At 39.3% G+C, this 23,891-nt stretch overlaps 1 protein-coding gene across 4 annotated transcripts in view; it reads right to left on the bottom strand.

Annotated features, from left to right (window-relative positions):
- Positions 1-168: 168 nt before the first annotated feature.
- krt222 (keratin 222) overlaps positions 169-23,891 on the bottom strand; it is a 43,446-nt gene continuing 19,723 nt past the window's right edge. For 2 of the 4 annotated variants that reach the window (XM_015039655.1, XM_015039656.1), the window contains 10 exons: positions 19,458-19,595; positions 19,021-19,251; positions 16,104-16,186; positions 15,197-15,350; positions 13,787-14,065; positions 9,010-9,135; positions 7,540-7,760; positions 5,340-5,560; positions 5,167-5,269; positions 172-3,512 (listed from right to left, as the gene is read on the bottom strand). In XM_015039655.1, coding sequence (XP_014895141.1) covers positions 3,299-3,512; positions 5,167-5,269; positions 5,340-5,560; positions 7,540-7,760; positions 9,010-9,135; positions 13,787-14,065; positions 15,197-15,350; positions 16,104-16,186; positions 19,021-19,236 — 1,617 coding nt within the window. In that variant the 5' untranslated portion in view covers positions 19,237-19,251; positions 19,458-19,595 and the 3' untranslated portion in view covers positions 172-3,298. Of the gene's footprint in view, positions 3,513-5,166; positions 5,270-5,339; positions 5,561-7,539; positions 7,761-9,009; positions 9,136-13,786; positions 14,066-15,196; positions 15,351-16,103; positions 16,187-19,020; positions 19,252-19,297; positions 19,424-19,457; positions 19,596-23,891 lie in introns of those variants that run through there. The other 2 variants (XM_015039658.1, XM_015039657.1) reach the window with 2 other exon arrangements.

The raw sequence follows: 23,891 nt of genomic DNA, 5'->3' as shown, positions 1-23,891 counted from the left end.
ATTTTTTTTTAACTGCAATAAAAACAAAGATGATCAACAAACACTGTGTGAAAGTGGAAAGATGAGAGCACACGTGGTAAAAGTGTGTAAACAGACTTGTAAACATAAAGGGAGATATTGTGCTTATTTTGCATTTTGCACACATTTGAAAGACAAAAAAAAACACACTAGTCAGCACATTTTCTCTTTATTTGAAATGATAAATTTCTAGTGTGCTTCTTGAAGCAGAGCAAAAATCAAGCACAGGACTGCATAGATAAGATAAATTCAGATATTTTAAACAACCCTTGAAGGACCTGAACACATACTGCCTACAGGTCCAAATTTTATTTTTCAAAACATCTTTGGGGCTTAACTCAAAACTCAGCATAAAAACTTAAAGTCTAAGGAGGCACAGACACAGTATGATGGATTCATTGCAGAGGTAAATCTTAAAGAACGCTGTCCTCTATTGGTGAAAATGGGGAAGCGAGATTCTCAGAGAAACACATAGTAAGAGATAAAAGCGGCGCTGCTGTTAGGATCACAGTGGTACATTATATCTACATTATCAGTCTGAGAATTACCTGCATTCACAAAGGACCACCAAAGTGCTCCAACTCTGGATATTTTCAGTGCAGATGTGGGTTTGCAAGTGCAACATGTTTCAGGACTGTAAGAAAATTACCGGGTTAGGAAATTTACAGGACTGGAAATATTTCACTCGGAGCCACCGTCATATGATGGGACAAGCTCAAACTCTCCATCTTTTCCCAACCAAACTACCAATCATGCCGAATTACTGGAACTAGGAAGATGAATTATAGGAATTAAATCAGCTTAATTTGTCTCTGTCTTTTTCTTTGTCTACCTCCATTTTGTCTACTTCAGTTAGTAAAACAGTTACTTTTAACATTACCTAACTTTTCAAACCAAGCAGGATGATGAATATTCATCCTTAACCTGTTACTCAGTGAAGCAGAAATAACACACACAAAAAAGATCTCCTATAGGAAATCAGACAAGTAGATTTATAAATAAGCAGTAGCTCTCACTGTTAGCCTTTGCAGTCGAAACCTAAGAACAAACGTCATATTTTAGAGACAGGTTTATCAAGGCAGGTAAAAGCATGTTTCCTGTTTGATGTGAGCAGAGAAAATATTGTTTTCTTGACATTAAATACCAGTCAAATGTGTGTGTGGTTGCTTAGTAGCAGATCTCTTCTCTGCCACCAAAAAAAATAAATAAATAAATAAATCTTTCCATTTGAAATACTTTAATTAGCTGCAACTGTGACTTGTTTTTTTTTTTTCTCAGTGTCTGAGCCAAATGAATGGCAGAGTATATACAGAGTGTATACCAGAATATTAATGCCACCTATATGCAGGTAGTGTTGTTCTACAAAACTGAAGTGAAAGAAGAAACTGTAGAGTTTGAAAGGTGTGAGAGACGTCTTTGAGATAACATTTTGGGAAGTTACATTATGTGAGGTTAGGATGGACTGGGAGTAAAACATGGACTGATTATATGAAGAAACGTTAGACATTAATACTGCAGTGGGTGACAGTAATTAGCATTGCTGCCTTGTAGCAAGAAATTTACAGGTTTGAATATCTGCCTGGGGTCTTTCTGTCTGGGGTTATAAGTGGTGGTGATAAGTAGGACTTTCTGCTGTTTCCATTCACTAATCCAATGTTTTCCATAAACACTGCACTGTTTGCTTATATATGTATAATGCTGACAGTGGAAAAAAAGAGGATGCAAACGGCTGCATACTTCAGAGTAGAACTGCTGGTAAGAACTGAAGCACGACATCTACCTGAATGTTGCCAGAACTTTTGCATTTGGATTTTCTTTTACCTTTTTTTTTTATTTTTTTTTTACTACTTTTGGCATGAAAACAAATAGAATTATCAGGAGCTATAAGTCTGAACTCGGTTAAAAAGGAAAGTATTCAAAATTATGATGCAGTCGCTTTGGTCATTTTCTGGGCCAAGTCAGTACAAAAGTCAGATAAAGACAAACACTGATGGTGCCAAACTACAGAAATTTGACCCTGTTGTGTTTCTAGGTGTGTGCTACTACAACCTCTAAGGCTGGCCTGCTCTTATGTAACAATGCATCATCCCTGAAGAGTGACTGGATGCAATCTTAAATATTTCAGACATTTATGTTTTAATAACCTTACTATATTTTGAGGTTGTATTTATTTTATTAAACCAAAACTCACTCATTTTTTTTCTCACAATTTTACAATTTACTGTCTAACTGATTAACCATTTCCCTTAAATTGAACTCCAGTGAGTAGAGCTGTAAAGATTAGTGATGGAAATGACACAATGACCAAGGACATAGTGACACTCCACTGCAAAATAAATTATAAGTGGATAAAATGAAGCATTACAGTTTCTATTAAAGTTATTCAATAGCTAAAGTCAACTTTCTCTTTCCGGGCTCGTTACATTCTTGCTTGTCTTCACAAATAGCAGCAAACTTTCTTTAGATGGTTTTATGTTATTGATTATTATGACTACTCTTCATTCGAAAATATCAATGACTCGATCAATGACAGAAAGAAGGTAGGTAACACTTTGTTCCTATCTTATGAAGAATAGACTTGCAGTTGTTCTGCTCTAATTTTAATGTAGATGATAAAACAATTATGTAATCTTGTGAAAATAACCACAAAACATCACTATTTAGATTATGACTTTTGAAATAAAATAAATCAGCTTCGTTTGCTGGTGACATACGCAATAAAATAAAATTAAATAAAAACACGTGAGAAATTCAGACACTTTTTTCATTTTCATACAGTCCTGTAGTGAAAATCCACCACTTAAATGCACCCTCTGGTAGTTTGTAGCTGCTTGAACAAGTCTGCTTCCATTAGTCTCCTCCTACCTTCACGCAGAGTTTAACTGGGATTAAATGTCAGTGTTAGTCTGTAATACCTCTTATGCAGTAAAGGCTGAAAAAGTGAGAGACACTTTCTCTTTGTCTGAGCCGATGACGTAAGGATATGCTTTACATTTTACTTGCAGAGCATATAAATCTCTCCGGCTCTATTGAAATGGTCACCACAAAAGCCTCCTTTTATAACACTTGACCTGCCACAACCAGTATCCGACAGGTAAATTCGGTCATGAGCTGTGATGCTAAGCTTAGTAAATGTTGCATTTGAAAGCGTGACGGTAATGGAAGGCCGCAGCCCAGAGTTCGGGGGATCGCTGCAGTTCCATTTGCATCCTCTCAACATCTCTGGCGTCACCACACACTGCTACAAACGGGCAATGACTGCATACTCGAAGCGCGAGAGTCACTGCGTGATGGTGGAGATGCTGCGGGACCTTTTCATGATGAGACGAACCTCCACGTCGGGGAGGCTGTCCTGTTTGGTTTGGCCACAGCCCTCGTCGGCTGCAGCCATATGCAGGTCGAAGCGCAGCGACACGGACTTCTTCCTCAGTTTGGGGTTCCCTCTGAAGAAGGAGCCCTCCCACTGCTTTATCACCTTGTCAATCTTCTCTGTCCTGCGAGCAGATTGTGACAAGAAAAGATCATGCAGTCACTCACTGCACAGGATGTTCAGACAATAAGGGGGAGACAGGAAGCTGTTGTGCGACTTGTGCCTGTCTGAAGTCATTAAACATGGTTTGCAGCTCTTTTCCTGTTCACGCATACAGAATAAGCATGAAGAAGTATGAACTGTGTGGCAAAGCATTTTGAATCTTTCATGTTTGATGTCTTATTCTGTCACTTTGGAAAGGAAAATGTTCATCGGTCAGCTGCGAACTGACTGAGTGGTAAACAACACTTAGCTGTTCTGCTCAGTTTCTTGGCCTTCATGATGCTGTTTGATCATTAATGTCCTGTGACAAACCTCTGAGGTTAACCTGCACACAGATGAACTTAGGTGATTTCTGACAGTAAGTGACTGCACATTAGTTTACTTATGGGTGTCAGAGTAAAGGGGCCTGGATAGAAATGCACATTTCACTTTTTAGATTTATACTTGCAACATATTTTGCAAACCGTGTATTATTGCTCTACATTTCACAAGTATACCCCACTTTGCAGTGAGTGTAATAGCACAGTATGTAAAGATGTTCAAGACACTTTATGTAGGAACAAAGTTTTATAGATTTAAGAATAACTAATTAGAATAATAAATAGTAACAAAAGGAGTTCCCATGGGTTCAGTAAAAATAACCTGGTCAGGTTGACTTAGAAAAGCGAAAATATCTTCCAAAATCAGACAAAAACAAACACTGAAAAAAAAACAACATTTGAAAGACAGGGCTTTTATAAACAGCAAATAACTACTGAGTATGATCCTTTTAAAAGATTAGATCAGATTTCTCAAAAGAAAGAATGGCTTGTGAGGGTTGGCTCAGTAAAGCTGATGTGCTTTAAGCCATGGTCTATCCCTACATCAAGCAACGCCATCGTAAATGACAGTGCCTCTAAGCCTTCTGATGACAACATGATGCCTCCTAGTTTGCAGCATTATCAACAAACGCTTAAGACACGAGAGGCGTTTGTCGAACAGTGAGCAGATGTTTACAGACAGCGCCATAGTTAGCTGAAATTACAAGTGAGTCAGCTCCTATGCAGCTTTCCCTTTCAGCCTAATGCCAGAGTGTCTGAAGGTTTCAGACTTTTTTGTGTCTCCTGGACCTGGAGCATACAAAACTATTCCTCCCATGTCTCATCCAACAATAACACTGCACCACACCCTTGAACGCCTGCACACCAGGCATGCGTCTCCACATCAAACACAAACCAACACTGCAGCAAAGTTCCCATGATACACCATGATGAGTTACTCATGAGAACCTACGACGCCGATTCACTCTTTTATTGCGCGTGACTCGTTGGATGTTGTATAGATGGTAAGCCCTTGCCTGCTGGAGCAGATGTTGCTTGGGTGTGAGGGGAATGATGTGCTAATGTGTGAAGCACGCGAGCGATTAATGACTGGTAGCAAACATGTGATTTGTTTCCTCGAGATAAGGGGAGCGAGACAGTGTTATTTTGAGGGTATTTGTCCGGATGATGTCGAGCAGCCTGTTTCACACAGATACAATTAGTGCTTACTGCTAAAAGAAAAAAACGCCCACATTTCAGCCTGAGGCACAGCTGCTGACAGCAGGTCAATGGGGGCGAGAGAAGATCAATACTTACTCAATGGTGCCGTGACCTTCTGCGCTCTCCCGCACCACGTTGCCCTGAAGAATCTCCTGAGTCTTCACAGTGGACAGTGGCAAGTCTTTATCTTGCTCCGGCTCTACGGAAAGACATCCATGACACACCATAAGTAAGCATGGTTGCGCAAAGGTTCTGTGTGTGTGTCCTACCTGTGAGAATCACCAGGCTTTGCTGTCTGTACAGCTTGCTCTTCTTCAGTCCGTTGTCAGCAGGAAGGAGAGACGGGATATCAGGCAGAGGTTCAGATTTTGGTTCATCCGGAGTGACAGCAGAGTCACTGAAGCTGTTTTCCAGCCCATTTTCTTTCGGCTCCATCACAGGAGACCTCCAGGGCCGCAGGATCAACGGATGGGCAAGATGACCAACGTACCTGCAGATACGAGGATTCATGGTAGCCAAAACAGACATTTTTTTTTTTCCAATTTTCAGGTCTGCAGGTAGAACTGTTAAGAATTAAAAGTAAAAAAAATAATCATTATGCACCAAATTCTGAAATTTTGAAAGGATTTAACATGCTTGCTCTAATATTTATTGAAAGACTGTGACTTACGGTAAAATGTAACATCAGTTAAATCTGAAGCAACTTAATGTTCTCCAAAAGAAAAGCAGCCACAGCAAAAGGAAGTTGAAATTTGTTATGTTGTCAAACCCTTACCCTAAACTTCACAGAGTAGAGCATAACAGGGAGGTGGGAAAGAAAGAGAAATGCTTCTGAAAATGTTTGACAAGTAAAAATGTGAAAAGTATGGCACGCTCTTTTACTCATGATCTGAGACAAAACTAAGCAGCACCGCCTTATGCTGCATTTACAGCTGCAAGACTCTAAGAGCTGTGAGCACCCATACAGTCTGTCACTTTTTATTTGCGAAATAATTGCAAAGCTTACAAACGTGCAAATAATGTTCCAGTCTGAACTATTTCAGCTGGAAGATGAAGGTATTCAAATGTTTTCCTTCAGTTAATTAATTTAATCTGATCTCAATAGAAACCGGTGAAGTCAGTTCTTGAGAACCGAAATCGCAGATGTGTCGGATGTTTTCACGAACGTGTCAGAGCAAACGGATACATTCAAAAATTGCACATTCATTTTTGTGCGGCTGTGAAGGATTATGACTGGAAGAAGAAAAAGTAAGCATTCAGTCTAATTTCCATCTTTGCAGAATGGTTCACTTATTTTCAAAGGAAAGTTTAATAAGAAGCATATAAGAAAATGGAGGAAAAAGTCCCAAATTCTTCCCAGTTGAGCCGCAGATGCGCCCAAAAGAAGATCTCACCGAATTATTCCTGACACATTTGCTGGGTTTTGTTCTCTATCTTAGCCTGTGTGAGGTAATAATGACAGCTTGAACAGCACCACTATGCTAATTTCTTTGCTATAGTAAAGAAATGCAACGCCTCATGCTTCAATATGAGACTTTTTGGAAAATCATTTGCACCCGTTACACCTGGACTGAGCGTGTAAAATGCTTCAGTGGGAAACTCTTGCTTTTACAAGGACTCGTGTGTGTTTTCTTTGGCGTGAGCCACTCGGGTGCCACCCTTCTCAAACATGAGCAAACAATCAGATGTCCTCTCCATCACCTCTAGCGTCTACTGGCAGCACAAAATTAAATGTTTTTTCCCTCAATGACGTGACAATTACAAAGCTCGGGGAGGTACGGCTGCTGCCAGAGTCCTCTGCACCTTTCATTGTCCAAATTTCTTGAGAAGATAATTAAAGCTCTTGTTGAATATTGTATAATAAAACAGGTTGATGCTAGCAGAAAGACAGGTCATGCGGCTGTCTTGAGTCTTTGATCTTGTTTGATTAAAACTCACTTTAAGGTAATTGATAGGTTTCTGAACCAGTCTTGTGATTACCTTATTCGTTGTGTGCGATTTCTGCACTGACTTAGTTTCTATATTATCATATTATCTGAGCACACAGGAGTGTCTGTGTTTCAACCTGCAACCATTACACATTTTCACTCTCAATTCGGATGGATTCTGCATGATCCAAGTGACAAAGAGCTACTTTCGCTAATGCCAATATGCAAAGAGCTCTGTTTGACTTCTTTTGGTGAAAGAAACAATAAAGAGATAATTTTGTTTACTTTGTTAGGAGGAGCCGAACATTAGCTTCCTGCCGTATTCATGTCAACTAAGTGGGTTTAAAGCCTTGTGTTTACATAGAGACTTTGTCATAAAACGAGGTCTATCATTTCCTTTCTCTGTCTACCGTTCCAGGAACTGATTCTCAATTAAAAGTGCAAAGCAGGAATGTTCATGCCAGAACCACAAAATTCCCATTGAGGAATTCCTTCCTGGTTCCTGTGAAGTTCCACCACCCTTCCTGCGTCTCGCACTCACCTGCCCTCTTCTCGCTCCAGAAGCCGTCGATAAGTGGCAATCTCACGCTCTAGCCTCATCTTGGTGTTGAGCAGCTGGCTGTGGCGCTGGCGCTGGGTGGCCAAGCCGCTCCTCACCTGCTCCAGCTCGCTCTCCAACCCGACGATCACCTGGGAGAGGTCGTGCAGCTGGCTTGTGTACAGCTCCTGGGTGTGCTGCAGCGAACACTCCAGGCCTTTCTCCTGGAGCCCGGAAAACAATAAGCTTAATTGATTCTGTGGGAGAAAACACTGCACATCAGCCTGAACACCATGTTAAAACATGGTGATGGCTGCATCATGAGGTTTGTAGTTGCAACATGCTCAGGAAACGTCTGCAAGGCTCTTTATCTAGACTGCCTGTAAGGCCTTGAAGGCCACCACTGAGGTGTTTCCTCATCTACAAACAACACCACAGACAATCTTCTTTGAAACTTGCAAATGTAATCATCACGTAGATTCGCATCTGGCCTGTATGATGTCTAGTTTGGCTGGTATCAAATTACCAGCAGCTGTTTTGCATTTCACCAACACTGACCTCAAAGCCCCTTTGTTGTGACTCCTGGGAAAAAAAAAATTAAAGTCGAACACACCACTTCCAACTCACAACTTTGTTGACTCAGTCATCTTTTGTAAAATGAATTAATAAGTTACTTGTTATGTAATTCAGTTAAATACTTTAATAATCTCAAACAAAAAATTTACATTCCATATCTAAGGTTCTCCAAAGAGTCTTGGTAGATGATTAGCCCTACATTATTAAGGAAAAATGTGAGAACACAGCAATGCTTGCAGAAGTTCAAGTCATTATTAGATCAGCATCTAATCATTGTCGTCTGTGTTATTAAATTGATATCCAGAATGGTTTAAGATCATGTTTGTGTTAAGTGTTGCATTTTATGTGAAAGATTCCAATTTCCATCTATAAGAACAACTGCTGATGTCAAAAATTATCCTCAGTTTAACGAATATTAGCACATGAGCCTGAAGAGAGACAGAAAAAAATAAAATAAAATAAAATCATCTGACTCGCTTAATATCTTTTTCTTTAAATTTCAGTTTTTGGATCACTTGTGTACAAACAAATGCAGGATGCACATAGCTAAATGTGTAACTTTTGTCTCCCTCATATGCATTAAATTACTCTAGACTACTTTTAATACTATTTTTAGAATAGCCACCTTTTTGTATTTTTTGTAACCTAGATTCATGCAGATAAAAAAATCTGTGGAAAAATAAGAGAGAAAAAGAATCATGTAAAAAAGTCGTATGAGGAAAACAATTAGAAAAGAAAAGTTTTCAAAGTTAATTAATGCAAAGACAGTTGTATTCTTTGGCCTGTCAGAGTGATGTTTGTTTTGTTTTGTTTTTCCAACAAAAGTGACATCTAAAATATTTCATGTCTTATCAGCGCACTGGCTGGGTGTGGTGATGAGTGATGAATTTATCTCACCAAGGCATGCAGGGTTTCAATCTCCACCTGCAGGGAGCGCCACTGCTTCCTGGCCTCAGCCAGCTCCGCCCTGGCCTCCTTCAGCGCAGCTCCTCCAAGGCTCACCTGCGCCCATGCTGCCTCTTCCTATATGATGGACGGAGGGTCATATCGTACAGCTGACAAAAACAAATGCAACGTACACACACACAGTCTCAGCGCTGAGGTGGTTTTATATGACAATGAGGGTCCAAACTGTACTAAATTCTTGGGGTTAGTGTGACAATGCTTACACTAAGGAGGAAAAGCCTGTTTTTCTTTTGAAGCCACACCTTGTTGGTAAGTGTTTTTTTTTGTTGTTTTTTTTTTAACCCCTGCTGGCATTCAGTCAAGGGTTGAAGAGGAGACGGGTGGCAACTTTGGCAGTGTGGATTTCAGGTTTGGGCAAACAGACACCAGAGCAGACACCCAGGCCTGTGTGTGAACACAGCTGCACCGCGCCGACACGCCGTACAGCTGTTAGGCATTTATCAGAAGAGCCTTTAAACCCGTTGAAGCTGCTTGTTCTTATTCAAATACTTTCACAACAACAAAAAACCCCCAGAAACATAAAAGAATCTGAAGTTATGTAAGGCATTTTGTGTTTAATTTCTTCCTCCACCTACGCTTACTACCTGTCTCAACACACAAAACGGTTTTTGAGTCACAGGACAGGCAGGTTTCAGCCAAGTTTTCCCATCATCAGCAGGTAGTTTCTGATAACACCGGATCCCTCGTTATTTGAATCCAGGGAGGGGTTTTATTTTCCAGTTGGTTCAACACATAAACGATACGGGTCCTTTACTTCAGCAACTCAACTGTTTCTGCAGTGACATTTTTATAATGACATGTAAATGAAAAAAAAAAAAAAGAAATCTAAAACCAGTAATTAGTATCTATCATTATTACAGATGGACTAATTTGTCTTGCTAAAAGTGTCACCAAAATGATTTTTGAAGTGCTTATTCCTATACTTCCAGCTCATTGCAGTACCATGCAAGCATATTCACAGCCCATGAACTTCTCACATCTCATTTTATTGGTATGTTAAATGATTAGTCAGCGCAAGAATCTGAAAAGTGTGGTGTGCTGTTGTTCTAACCCCCTTTTACTTTGATTCTCCCAAATAAAACAAAGCACATTATCCAAATAACCTCCCAACTTCTTTAAAAAGCTACCTTTTTAATAAATACTGATTATGATGTATGTAATTTAATCTCATTATAAATGCAGCTGCTCTGTGACGGCCTCAGAGGTTTGTTAGAGATCATTGGTGACCAATTAGCATCATGAAGATAGGGGGGGAAAAAACTGGGTAGAAGTTCAAACGAGAGTTAGAATATAAAACAATATCCTGAGTTTTGTACACACCATCTTGTGAAAATATGAAGGAAATGGAAGAACTACACCTCTACCAAGGTCTCCTAAGGAACTGCAAAGATCCTTGGCTCAGGTGATAGAATATGATGACAAAACAACTAATGCAATTATCACAAATTTAGCCCTTATGGCAGTAGAGCGTCATTGTTGAAGAACGCCACAAGAAGTTCCCTCTGCAGTTTGCCACAAGCCATGCTGGGGACAACAAATATATGGGTAACGTGAAAGTCAACCAGCTAATTGCAGCTAAAGATGATGTTTAGATTATATGCAAATGCATGCCACACTTGAAAATGCTTAAAATACAGCACCACTTCTTCTGGTTTGCCACATAAATTCCCAGCCAGACTCACTAAATTAGTGGTTGTATTCAAGGTGGATTCATACTTTAGAAATCAGAAAGTATTTAACTTTCTGATTCAGAGTAGATAACATATCTATCCCTTTTGTCATCACATTCAGTTGTGAGTTTATGTGTTTTTGTGTGAATAGGAACAGACAAAGCCGTTGCACAGAAGCTTGAAAATGTGACACTCACCTATGAACCAGGCTGCCTTGCTTCACAGCCTCTTAACAAAAGTGTCAGATGTTATTGCGTGAGATGCCTTGTCTGTGAATTTGTTTTGAAACGCGTCTTAGTCGTCCGCATTTCACCGAGCACAAATCAGCAGTTCTTTCTGGGTCATTGCCAATTAGGTGTGGAGAAGTTAAACGTGACAGTCTAGCCAAGTTAGAGGTTGCACACACACACAAAAAGGATAGAGAACTTCACCTAAATGCATCTTCTAGAATTTAATCAGAAGTGTATTTAAAAATATTGGACTTTATTACATTCAGCATTCCTTCAGTGAGTACTGAGCTTGGCAAAAAGGCTTTCTCCTTTTCTGGTCCCTCCACCTGGAACAGGCTTCAGCAGGACCTGAAACTCTCCAGACTGGCCACTCTTGGGGGAGTTCAAACTTTTAATAAAGGGATTTGAAAATTTGTTGGTAGGCACTTGCATTTGTTATCAGTGAAAATCCTTCTGTTGACAATGCATGGCATTGATTTTTAAGATTTTCCTGTATAAATATAGGAAACATATAGCAGAGCCAAGTAGCTAAAAGTCTTAAACATTTAAAACCTAAATAAATTAGAACCTAATGTCAAATTAAAACATACTATTCTGAAATAAAAAAAAAAAAGAATCTTTGAAGTAATATCCCCAACATGGGACATGCACTTATATGGATGATGACTCAGTGTTTTGCATCTGCCCTGTCTGGCAATTTGTCACAGTGATTAGAAAATAAAAATTAAGTAAGAGGTTTGGTACAAACATCCTAATATATCACAGATGGGTTTTGTGAAAGTTAACAGATGAAGATTTCTTTTCACCGGTGTTTCGTGTTGGAAACATCATTTGACATGAGATTATATCTCAATTGGAAACTTGGCTTTAAGAGAAGGAACAACCCAATGCTGAGGGAAACAGAACGAACTTCCTGCCAGAAGATAAGTTGCAGAGCCAGCAGAACGACCACCAAGGATACTGCAGGTCGTCATGTTGGACTTTATCATGTTTGGATAGCTGAGTTTGTAGCGTTTAAAATTGTCTTTGGTTTCTTATTTGTAGCTTCACGTTTTGTATTGGTTAGCCTGGACCTCTCTTTTCAGTGTTCTCTTTACTTTCTGTTTTCTCGCTGTGTCTGAGTTTCCCAGCCTTTCTTATTAACTATTTGTATATTTTCTGTAGTACTTATTAGTTTTCTGCTATTTATACTGCTTAATTCTATTTGTCTATGATTATGTTCTCATCTGCCCCCGATCTGCTCATTCGTGTCAGGGGTCATAAAACCTACTGATATTAGGACAGATTACGAATGGCTTTTGCTGTAGTTTGAGACAATGACAATTGTTTCCTCTTCCACTTGTCATTTCTCCTCAGTATAAATTCTTCTTTGGTTCTTTAGTCAGTGCTGGTTCATCTGCTCAGTCCTGCTCCACGTAATTCTGCACTTCATTGCATTCCCTCTGTGTGGTTTTCTGTTTTACATGTTCTCTGCTGCAGTGAAACCACTGGTGTCCTGCCTGTCTACTATATTTCAACTTCCTTTCCAGCCAGCATTTCTTATGTATCAGCTTGAAGTGATCTGTAAGGGCCAAACAATATGTTGTTAAACTATCTGCAGATGGAGTTGGATGGATGCTGTCACAGCTACATCACTGTTGTGTAATTTTATCCTTATGACTGAAATGAGAACCAATTATATGGATAAAAGTGAGACGGAGACAAATACTTGCCAATATAAAGTAGAAGTATAAATTATAGTATAAAGTAATTTACGATCCTGGTGACAGACTTGTTTGTAAATCAGAGAATCAGAATCATAATTTTACTGTCATTGTGCAGAAATATGGAAGACATGACAGCCGTGGGAATCAGGGCAACGCTGCTGGCCAGAACATTGCAACATCATTGTAATGCTGCTAGATTTTTACTTTACTTTCATTTTTTATTTTTTTGTTGTTGTACTTTTGTCACCATGTGTGGCGAATTGACTGGGTTCATAACAAAAGATTTTAATTTCATGGGTGATTTGATGTTCCCACTTTATTCTTCCAACTGAATCCTCCTCACTGGATAAATCACCATATAAATGTTTATTTTACAAATTAAAATTCTATATTGTTTATTTTGGTTGTTCTTTTCTTGGCTGCTTATCTTCCATTTTTTTTGTCTTACAATCTTTTTAAAATATTTCTTTTTTATATGAGCTTCAATTTTAAGCAAAACTAAAATGAAGTTTTAAAAACTGTGATTTTGATCACACTGTTTTTTTCCTCAAGATGTCTCAGATTAACAGAAAACAACACAAAACATCCCGAAGAACTGAATTTATACATATAAAACGTGGATTTATCCTACTAAAAAAAAGGAATTGCATGACCTTTGCTTACAGGATTAGTCGAATAATCATCCCAGACTCAGCTTTTTCTAGCAGTACTGAAAAAAAAATATTAGGACAGATTTTTTTTGCAGTACTACTATTGCTGTAGTTTGAGACAAATATATTTAATGAAGATCAGGGGTTACTGACCTCACAAGCTAACCACTAATAGACTATGCTTCTTTAAGCAGCATTTAATAAGTGGGGAAACACACCATTAAATTCATTCACAGACCCACAAGAAGTAAAGAATAAACACTGATGATACATAGAGAAAGACAGAGAACAGCAGCTTTTAAACTGCAAGCCTTTCATCACGGATATCCCACTATCTTCTTGGGCTGATATTTGTCTTAAGGGTGTGTCATGCTGGATGACAGCCAGAAAACCATGAAGCGAGAGTAAAAAAAAAAAAAAAAATGGGTGAGGACGTGGAAGTGGATGCCTACCTCAGTAACAGCTCCTCGGTGTGTTCTGGAAGCTGCTGCCGCTCCGGATCCAGACTGGCTGGGCCCCACCAAGCCGGCAGCTGCATCCGAGGCTGTTCCCAGGACACGGTGTCTCTCAGCCAGGCCGACAGGTCTGCTCTGGTCGCACTGCGCTCTGATTTGGTCGAAGAGCTGGGTGAGCTCCATCGCTGTGCCATCCTCCTCCTCCCTTCCTGCTGCTGCTGCTGCTAACAGAGCATCGCAGGAGCCGGCCTGCTGCAGCTGCAGAGCCTGGGCTGCCTGGACACAGCCAACCACAGGGAGCCGAAAAGGGAGGGAGGGAGGAGGAAAGGAGATGATGCAAACAGAGTGGAGGGTGGCAAGGAGAAAAAAAAAACACAAATATTAAAAATAATATGGGAGTGACAAGGGAAATATAGGAAAAAAACAAACAAAAATGTGAAAAAGAGATTGGGTGTATGAGTTGAGTAGGAAGCATGTAGAGCATGTAATGCAGAGGTAAAGAACTAATAGAGAAAGTAAAGGAGAGACAGGCAGATCAGAAGATGCTGTGAACTGTTAAACTCAAAGTGACACACACACACACACACCCAATAATTATATCGAGGTTGGAACAGGTCACTCATAACTCTTGTCATGGTTGTAGGTAATAATTACATGAGGCATCTCAAATGAAAATGCCTTTAATCATTTTAATGCTGCCTAATGAGGGTCATGTAGGGACCACAGGTATTTTCCAACAGGAGTCGTAATTTTGCAATAACATTTGTTATGTTAGTTTTCTACCAGATTAGCAAATGTAAGGTTAAAACTGTTAATGTGCTTCAGTAGCATGCTAACTCTTGCTATTCTCCCTATAATACAGACAGGAATGTTATCATAAATTTTCTTTCACATTATTTGATTATGCTATTTGATACACAGTATGGGATAAATTACTAATCTTTCAAGGTAAAGCCACAATTGAAAAAGACATTCCAATGAGGCTTTTGATTTGTCAAAGTAAATAGTAACTTTTGAAAATAACAATAACATACTTGTCACTAAGTCCACATTTCTGAATTCAACCTGGATTTGAGTGCACAAAAAACCCAAATGTTTCTGCAACAAATGAGTAGAGAAAGGTGAAGTGAAGTGGCTAACACATCCTGTAGCTGCTCAAGTTCAAGCCAACATAACTACAGAAACCTCAGGCTTAGGTTCTGCGTTTGTATGCCTCATCTAGAGGGTGGAAAAGAAAACTTAGAAGCAAATCAACCTAATCGTTGTGGAGAAAATATGCTGTCTCTCTTCACAACTGAGCTGTACCTACGATGATAATGACAGATCTCTCCATTCTTTGTAATTAAGGAAACAACAATGTACCAAATACTTATTTCCCCAAAGGTATAGCAGAGGGGAAACACAGACCATAAACTCCTGGTCCATCTGCTGCAGCTGTGTCATGGAGCGGTGGCACTCGGCTTGCAGTGCCTTGCTGCTTTCGTCTGCCTCTCGCTTTGCCTCCCGGAGCAGGGACACTTGCTGCTCAAGGCGTCTGGTGGTCCTCTCCTCCGTCTCACACCTAAAACCAGTAAGTGTATGCACGTTTAAGTTAAGTTCATGAATGAAATTTATAAAATAAATGACCTTGAAGTAAATTCTAAAAGCTGATGTTAAAGTTTTCCACCGATGGCAACACAGCTGAACTGTACGGAGAACAATTTTCATTCATGAAAATGGCAAGACATTAAACAATGATCCTTCAAATGACGCAAAAGTTGAAAAGTCTTAAAGGCGTCATTATCAGAATGTAGAGTCTCTCTGAGACGTTCAGCTGGTCAGGAGACACATGAGGTGGAGCTATAAAAAGAACAAGGAGCTGCATCTGTCCTTCATGGGTTAAAAGCTGACAGCAGAGGGAGTTGGCAGGGAGCTCGGTGTCACTCCGCATCAATACATAAGTGAAAATGCTGAAGCGGCACAAAGCCTTGCCTGGATTTGCATGCTGGCCAGCTCACAGAAGCGGGAACTGACCTCAGTAACAGGCTGGAAATCAGGATGTAAACAAAGAGTAATTCATACATTCCCGTATGGAGTGAGACCATTACATACGCTGGTAATAATTATCCCATAAAGGCTCCTCATATTTATAAATATTACCATGTGTTTTAAAGAAAACAATCCTTAGCTAGGATCTTTGATATTGAGTCGTTTAGCAGGTTTTTTGGTCCGATCTATTACATATCAACTCAAAATCATCTATTTAGTTTTAGTACTGACTGGAAAAAGTGGAGCATCAGAACATTCAGGAAAACAAAAATGAAGCCCAGCTGACCTGGCTTGGATAGCAGCAGCTCTGGACCTCATGTCGTCAGACTGTAATGCCAACTGGGCGTTCTCCATGAGGAGGTCACAAATCTGACAGAAACACATGAATAAAACACAATCAGGTCATGAAAAAAGTAATACCTAAAAGTAAGATAACAATTTAAGAACATGTTGATTTGCACATTGCTTTCCTTCTCAAATTAATCAGAAGTGTGGCAATGATAAATAACTAATCTTAGTTGACATCCATCCATCCATCCATCCATCCATCCATCCATCCATCCATCCATCCATCCATCCATCCATCCATCCATCCATCCATCCATCCATCCATCCACTCCTTTTCATTCCAAATTTGCTCAACATTCTGCAGAAGTTTGCAAACCGAAATGTAAAGTTTGCAAACGGTGAGTTTTTTCTTCATCAGTCTTTCTTGCATGGACTTTGCTTGACACAGCTCAAAGCAGAGGAGTCATTTTAGCAAGAAATAAGACAGTAGGAAACATCTCACACAAAACATATTAGTGTACAGCGTGATGTCAGCAGTAGATCAAAGTATTTTAGAAGTATTTGTTGGAGTGTAGAGTCATGAAACGTAGCTCCCCGACCTGTTGAAGTGCTGTCTGCGTTTTATGTGACTGGCACCCATACAGTTCACAAGCACGAAAGGATTTTAATAAAGTAATCACTTATTTCCCTGTATTGCAAAATGTAATATAGGCCTGCTAGGCTGCAAGACAAGTCAAACACTAGCAATATTTTAAAGTAAAAAAGATCATTTTCTTTATTTTTAAAAGGAGACTGATGGTTTCATAAAGCACAGATCATTTGAAAAAATTGAATCCCTGTGTGAAGAATATTCAATATAGTTACACTATAAAACTCTGTGTTTAACTATCTTGTGGCATTCCAGCTTGTGCAACACTAAAGTGGCAAAACATTACATTTCCCTTTCTGTTTTTAGGTTCCATAAATCTAAGATTGTTTTTTTTAAAGAATGTCTGTTCAGTGAATTAAAAAACAGTTCAGGTAAATATTTTAGATTTCAAACAAAGGAATATCGACTGTATCACTAAAAACTCCACTTTTATTTTACTGCTGATGGGAAGATGTAAAGCAGATGTCAATTCTACAGTTGTTAGTAAGGGAACAACGCTTACTTTTTTTTTTTTGTTAAAACCTTAAGATAACAGCAGGACCTTACATATGATGCCTCAAAGCACATATGAAAAAATCAAAAACAATTTTCTTGAAGTGGTGTTTGTATTTATTTTATTCGGTGTTTATATTTAATCCCTTTTTGAAAAAAAACCTCTCAGCGCTCATGTTTGTTTGAGTTTAAATGGATCACTTTGCTACTCTGCTATCCTAAAAGGTTTCGCAAAACTGTGAGTAATATTTGCTACAAACACACTGTCAACTTTCAGTTGATTGGTTGTGTTCAATAAGTTAAGAAAACACTTTAGCACCAAACAAAAACTCTTATGTGCCAGTGGAAGAATACAAGAGGAAATAGTGCTCTGTATTGTTTGGCTCATACATCAACTGTATTTCACACCCTCATTTCTCTTTAGTTTCTCACACACACAACTCTTAGAGAGAAACACACCCACACTGAAGGAGAGAGAGCCAATGATAGCATGGAATATTCCCAGACTTTACTATAAACATGATGTTCCAATTATTATAAGGGTATTACTATACCCTCTGAGAGGTGAGGCAGCACTTGTAGGGCGACTACTCATCTCCAAGCGTGTGCCCAAACAAATAAGATAACCAAAATATTAATCCCACGCTGACATAAAAGTACTACAGACAAACCAATAAAGAAACAGCATTCTTGAGACGGCTGGTGTCATGGAAACATGTGCTACACTTTATATTATGGAGAATTTAAACAGAAACAAGGAAGAGATCAAACATCTGTCAAGTGCTTGACACTTACTGAGAAGTATAAAACAGCAGGTAAAAAGAAAGAAGACTCCATAAACCTCAGTCTTGTGACATTGCAGCACCAATCATACAAGTCAGTTAATGTTTCACAGAACAAGACAGTCCTCAAAGTGAGAAACATTCCCGTAATATTTCTGTTGAGTGACATTAGCCAGGATTTCTGGCTCCAGTCCAGCCAAAATGTCACAGACGAGTATTTGTGATTCTCTACAGGAATTTGATTTAATGGGGTTCTATGTCTGACCTGGAGATTGGAGAGTATTGAGCATGCCAAGTTGTATATACTTACACTTTTTTAAAACAGCAAACAAAGATGCAACAGGAATAAAAAGTCAAGGAAATGGCTAAAATACTGTTAGTACTAAGTATTTAGAAAGCAACACCATTCATTATTCATTGAGTAATCATTTTGTTCAACGAACAAAATGATTACTCATGAAACTCTTAATTGGTTTCAGAGAAAGTATATAAACCTGCTGGCTGTCCCAGTGAATCACATGTCTTGAATCCAACTGAAATGGATGTGAATAGTTTCTCCATAGATGATGCCCTGTTGTCAAAAAGAGGCATTTCTATCTGAGGTGGAATACATAATGACCTGATGTGAGCTGATTTCTTTATATGCATTGACTTGTCAAGTTTTTACTGACAATGAGTGTGAATTTGATCGTGATTTAATATCTCTATTTTTTTTAAAAAATTAATACGTACTGTATGAAGTAGCAAAATTGTTGTCATTAAGTTATCCGAACCAGAATCTTAACATCCCTGCATGCGAAGCAGTCATTAGATTGAAACGAGACAAAAAGCCGCAGTCACTGGTGCTTAATCTTTCATGCACATTCAATTTAAAACGACGTAATTGGGACAAATCTTAACATTATCACTGAAGAGTCTGAAAAGCAACATCTAATGGAATCATTTCTTCAGTTTTTGTTATTATTTACTAGTTAATGATTTCTAATAATCACCTGTGAACGGAGGTCCCTGACGGTCTGCTCCTGCTTGGACCAGTTCTGGCTGCGTGAGGCATTCCTGAAGCTCCACTCGGCTATCTGAGCCTCCAGCTGGTGGTTGGCCTCCTGCAGCCTGTTAACCTGCTCCATGAAACTCTTCAGTCGAGTGTTCAGGTCCCACATGGTGTGGCTGGAGTCCTGCAGCAGGTCCATGGCGTCCTGGGAGAACATTCATCCAAATGTTAACTATCCCACAAGCAGCAGAAAATTTCCCAGAGTTAAAATGCAGCACCTGTGTCGGCTAAAAGTACTGAGCCTGCACACAGCTTGGAGAGCCACATTCACGGTAATATAAGGGTTTACAACTTTCACAGCAAACACTCTGCCTCCCACCTGAAACCACATGCTGACAAAAGTGTTTACAAAGTAAATGTTTACCCACTGATACTCACCTGAAGTGACGTGGCACTCTATGAGAGAGTTGTTATGTCCTCCTGGTCACGCCACGCCAATCCAACACATCGACCGTATTCCTCTGCGGAGAGCTGGTTGACTTCCCCACCGTGTCCCAGCTCATCGGCAGCCAAACTCTGACACAGAGAAGAGTGGCGGCTGTTTAGTATCACAGCATATATGCGTCAATGTGTAGAGTTCAGGATCAGCCAGGACAGGGACGTTTCCTCCCTGCCCCATCTCCCCCGCCGGGCAGAATGTGGGACGAAGGAGAGTCATGGGGTAAGTCCTGGATGCAGCGCTTACCTCACCAGCACTCTGGAGGGCTTTTGTGCTCCCTGATCCAGGATTACTGAGCTGCTTTCAAACAGGCAGCAGCACAAGCTGCAAAGAGAATGTTCAGGGAAACACAGTGACAGGACCGGCATGGATTTTAGTTGTTCCATAATAACAGGTTGAACACACCATAACTAACACAAGTCTGTTCCCCAGAACCTCTGATTTGACTCACCTCTTGCTTAAGATCTGCAAAGGCCAGCTTGGTAAAATTAGAGCGTCTCTGCCAGACTGTCTGGGTGAAAGACTGCTTCTTTGAATAGTATGATGTGATTCAAACGTTGCTAAAGGAAAGGCCTTTCCATTCACAGCAGCCACGCTGTGTTTGTTCTTTAAAATTTACATGTATTTCCATATCTTCCTCAAACAGCCAGCAGGCGAAGGTGCCCTGCTAAGCATCATCACAGCCATCGAATAATAAAACCAGAAGATGTTCTGAGGCAGATGTTTGGTCTGACCAGAGGTCTGTTCCACTAAAGCTCTCAGTACGTAAACAAAAGGGGTCAAAGGGCAATATGTAAGAAAGACTGTCAACTTAAATGAATGAATTGCTTTTGTTTGTTGGTTTGGCAAATCTCAAAACAGCGTCATGTAACAACCAGATATAAATGTCAGCTTGATTAATTTACATACAAGAAAATATTTGTATTGTAATGTTACTTATACAACGTTCGTCACTACAAAATAATAAAATTCATGGCATCACGGTGCTAAAATAATATTTGTTTCTTACGTTAATGTTTAGTTTATCTTTGTTATTTTGCTGATCTAACAAGTTGACCTAAGACAAATGTTACGCTTTAAAATTAGTCACTTGTCAGTATTAAAAATATAACTGCTGAAAGTTACATGAATCATTCTTACAGCTTTGTGAATAATCACAGCATGCCTTGGGTGTAGTAGCCTAAAAAGCAACATTGCATCATTAGATTAACAGTCTTTATTGAAATTAAAGTATGAACATGCTTTAAAGCGTCATGTTTAATGACACTGTGGCTTTACTAAAAGAGCATAAGCACCTGAAGTTGTAAAAACACAAAGGTCACTTAAAACCACTGATAATAGAGAGTTTAAGTAATCAGTTAGCCGCAACAAGAGGTTTAAAATTCACCAATCTTTTAATAGCTATTTATCAAAAGGAACATGGTGCTGATTAAAAAGATCAACACACCCTGTATTTCCAAGTGTTGGGTCTTTTGTCTTTTCACAGAAATTAGGTTTGAAATCTCATTTTAGGACATTCACATGATAAAGCTAACAATAAATCTTTTGCTGTTTAGCATATGTTTATGGGAATTTCTGATCATTCTCTCTTGTGAGGCACTGATGTTGTCTTTGGGTATCTTTGCTTATCCCAAAGGTATAAGCAAACACTTATACCTTTGGGATATGTTTCTAATTATCCCAAAGGTAAGTAGAGACTTATCTCTGTTCTTACTTATCCCAAAGACGTTCTCAGGTTGAAGTCTGAACTTTGAGTGGGCCATTCACTCCACACTTATCTATGTCTTTAAAGCTCTTCCGCAGCTAAGTTGGAACAGAAGGGGGCACCTTTATGCTGTTTCCAAATGTAAGAAGTAGAACATTCTCCAAATGCAGAAGAGTTACTTTCACAAAGATCGGAGCCCAACTCCTGAAAAACAGGCCCAAAACATAATCTTCCACCGAACTAAATATTTTGATACAATGCAATAACCCAATGCAAGTCCCAAAGCCTGACTTATCCATTTGATTGCCAAAGATGTATGATTCTTCAATCCAAAGAACACAATACATTGTACCTGCTGATAATAGTGAGGCTCAGCCCAAAGAAGCTAGCACCTCCCCTTGCAAAAGCCGGCTTTAGGGTTGTGGCAAGCAAATAGTTGGACATACCTGAACACCAAGTTGAGTAATGAAAGCCAACTATGTCCCCTGCAACTCAATCTTAAATAAGTTGAAGATACTGGATGGTTGGACAGACAAGTCATTCAATACTTAGAAATGTACATTTTAGAAATGTAGCATAGTTTGTTTATAGTTTATATGACAAAAGCACATCTTTTGTTAAAAAGATGTTTAATGCATATTTAAGGTGTTATTTAATGACCTACAGTGGACAGAGTTTTAAGATGTGCCTTCATATCCTTACACAAGAGTATTTTAAAAACACATTTTCTAGACTAATTATGGAGGACTATACTTTTTGCTTCATGAAAACTTACCTAGAAATTGTATTTCATGTCTTATAAAAGAAAGTTTCTAGAATCAACTTAATTAAATCATAAAATATCTACAAAATCAGTTGAACAGCAGAGCATGTGAAAGTTTCAGTTTTCATTTATTGTGGTACCGAAAAGCTTTCAGTTCATCCCAAATAAGATTGAGTGTTGTCAAAGAGCAGTGGAGTTCTGAAGACTGCTGTGGCCTTGGTGACGACTGAGGATCTGCATCTTCGCATCCCAGACTGCTGAGTCCTTTGTGACGATGGAGGATCTTCACATCCCAGACAACCATCTTATCTTTCCGGGGGATGAGGACGCAGACTTGCAGGAGGGTGTTGGGTTCCCAGCGTGTGAAAGGTCTGACCTCAAGGAGGGGGTGTTGAGAAAAGTCGAGATCATCCCACTTCCCCATGCTGGAGATTTTAGTTTAATAGTAACAATAAATAAAGTTACCTTTAAAATTGATTACACAGGTGACATTAAGACCCAGCAGTAGACTCAGACGGTCAACTTAATCTGGTTGTTATTGTGTCCTGCAAACTTTGCTTTAATTCTACTTTTTTCTATTTAATCATAAAAAATCATAATCAGACAAAAAGAGAGTCATGGAACAGGAAGAGCAGGTTTCCTGAAGAAAGAGGAAGTGAGTTTCCAGCCTGCATGTGTATAAAAATAGTTCAGACTATTCCTTATTTCAAAGCATTAAAGGTTTAAAGAATAAAATCTAAACATTTTGAGTAATTGGATAAAACCCAGAGTAAAATACTTAAATTAATAATAATAACTTATAATTAAGCCAATAATTAATATTGGTTTAACCAGTGGTTGATGTTGGTTTGATTATAAGAATATTTACACTTACTCTTACACTTGTGGAAGTACTTACAGGTGAAAGAAGTAACTGTAACATGGTGTCAAATAATTAGAATAATGGATTATTCTTGGTTTCTTTTCAGAAATGTCTGTAATAACTCACATCATGATTATAAGGGTAACTAATAAGTAATGGTTATTATAATATTATAAGTGAATGCTAAATCAGAGAAACTAAAAGGTTATGAATGTGATTTTGACATTGAACTTGAAATGGTGTAAAATGTGTAACTGTAACTAAAGGTCACTGATGTTGTGTTAGAGGTAGATGGTAGGTGAAAAGTCAGGGAGAAGGAGGAACTGATGGGAGAGCGGAGGTAACCAAGGCCTTATTGCTAAACTTAAAACTTACCTAAGAAAAGGTTGGACACAAGAAAACTGTTGAGCAACTTGGGACATTAGAACAGACATCAGGTCATGTCCAAAGATGGTGATGGATATGAGATTATCGGTCCAAGCAGTCAGCCAATGAAACAGGCACAGCAACAAAGCTAGCCAATGCAAATGCACCAAAAGGGTGGACAAATCCTTTATAAGGTGGCTGCAAAAGAGGAGTCTTTGGTTGGATCCTTCAGGCAGCTTCGAGCCAAGATCGAGATGGACAAAGAACTCTGCAGCTGAAGAAGAGCCGGAGCCACAGAGCCGAAGACTGTTCTGCATATGGGGACCAACCCGTTAGCCCCGCAACATGTGGCTTCAAATTGCATTTCTCTCATCAGCTGGGTTTGGGACACCCAAAGTGAATGCTAAATCAGAGAAACTGAAAAAGACCAAGGCAAAGATGAAGATAAAGACAAAGGCAAAGAACAAAGGCAAAGAGGAAGAACTGGTGTGTTCCTTCCATGAGACCAGCTCATCTACATCTCCATGGACCAGAAAGATCGTGAGACGAGGAGAAAGGAGCTGCAAGACAAGAAGCTGAGGACCGCTACGCGCATGAGGAAGTCACCCTAAGACTCAATACCTGCCGCTCTAAGTCAGTACTCTTCCTGCCAGCACCCTCCTGCTGCTGCAACATTT

This window comes from Poecilia latipinna, unplaced genomic scaffold (genome assembly GCF_001443285.1).
Source record: "Poecilia latipinna isolate Pla-1442-1.1 unplaced genomic scaffold, P_latipinna-1.0 Scaffold478, whole genome shotgun sequence".
Classification (NCBI taxonomy): Eukaryota; Metazoa; Chordata; class Actinopteri; order Cyprinodontiformes; family Poeciliidae; genus Poecilia; species Poecilia latipinna.
Note: the sequence above shows the minus strand (reverse complement) of the source record. Positions and strands in the feature narration are given on the sequence as shown.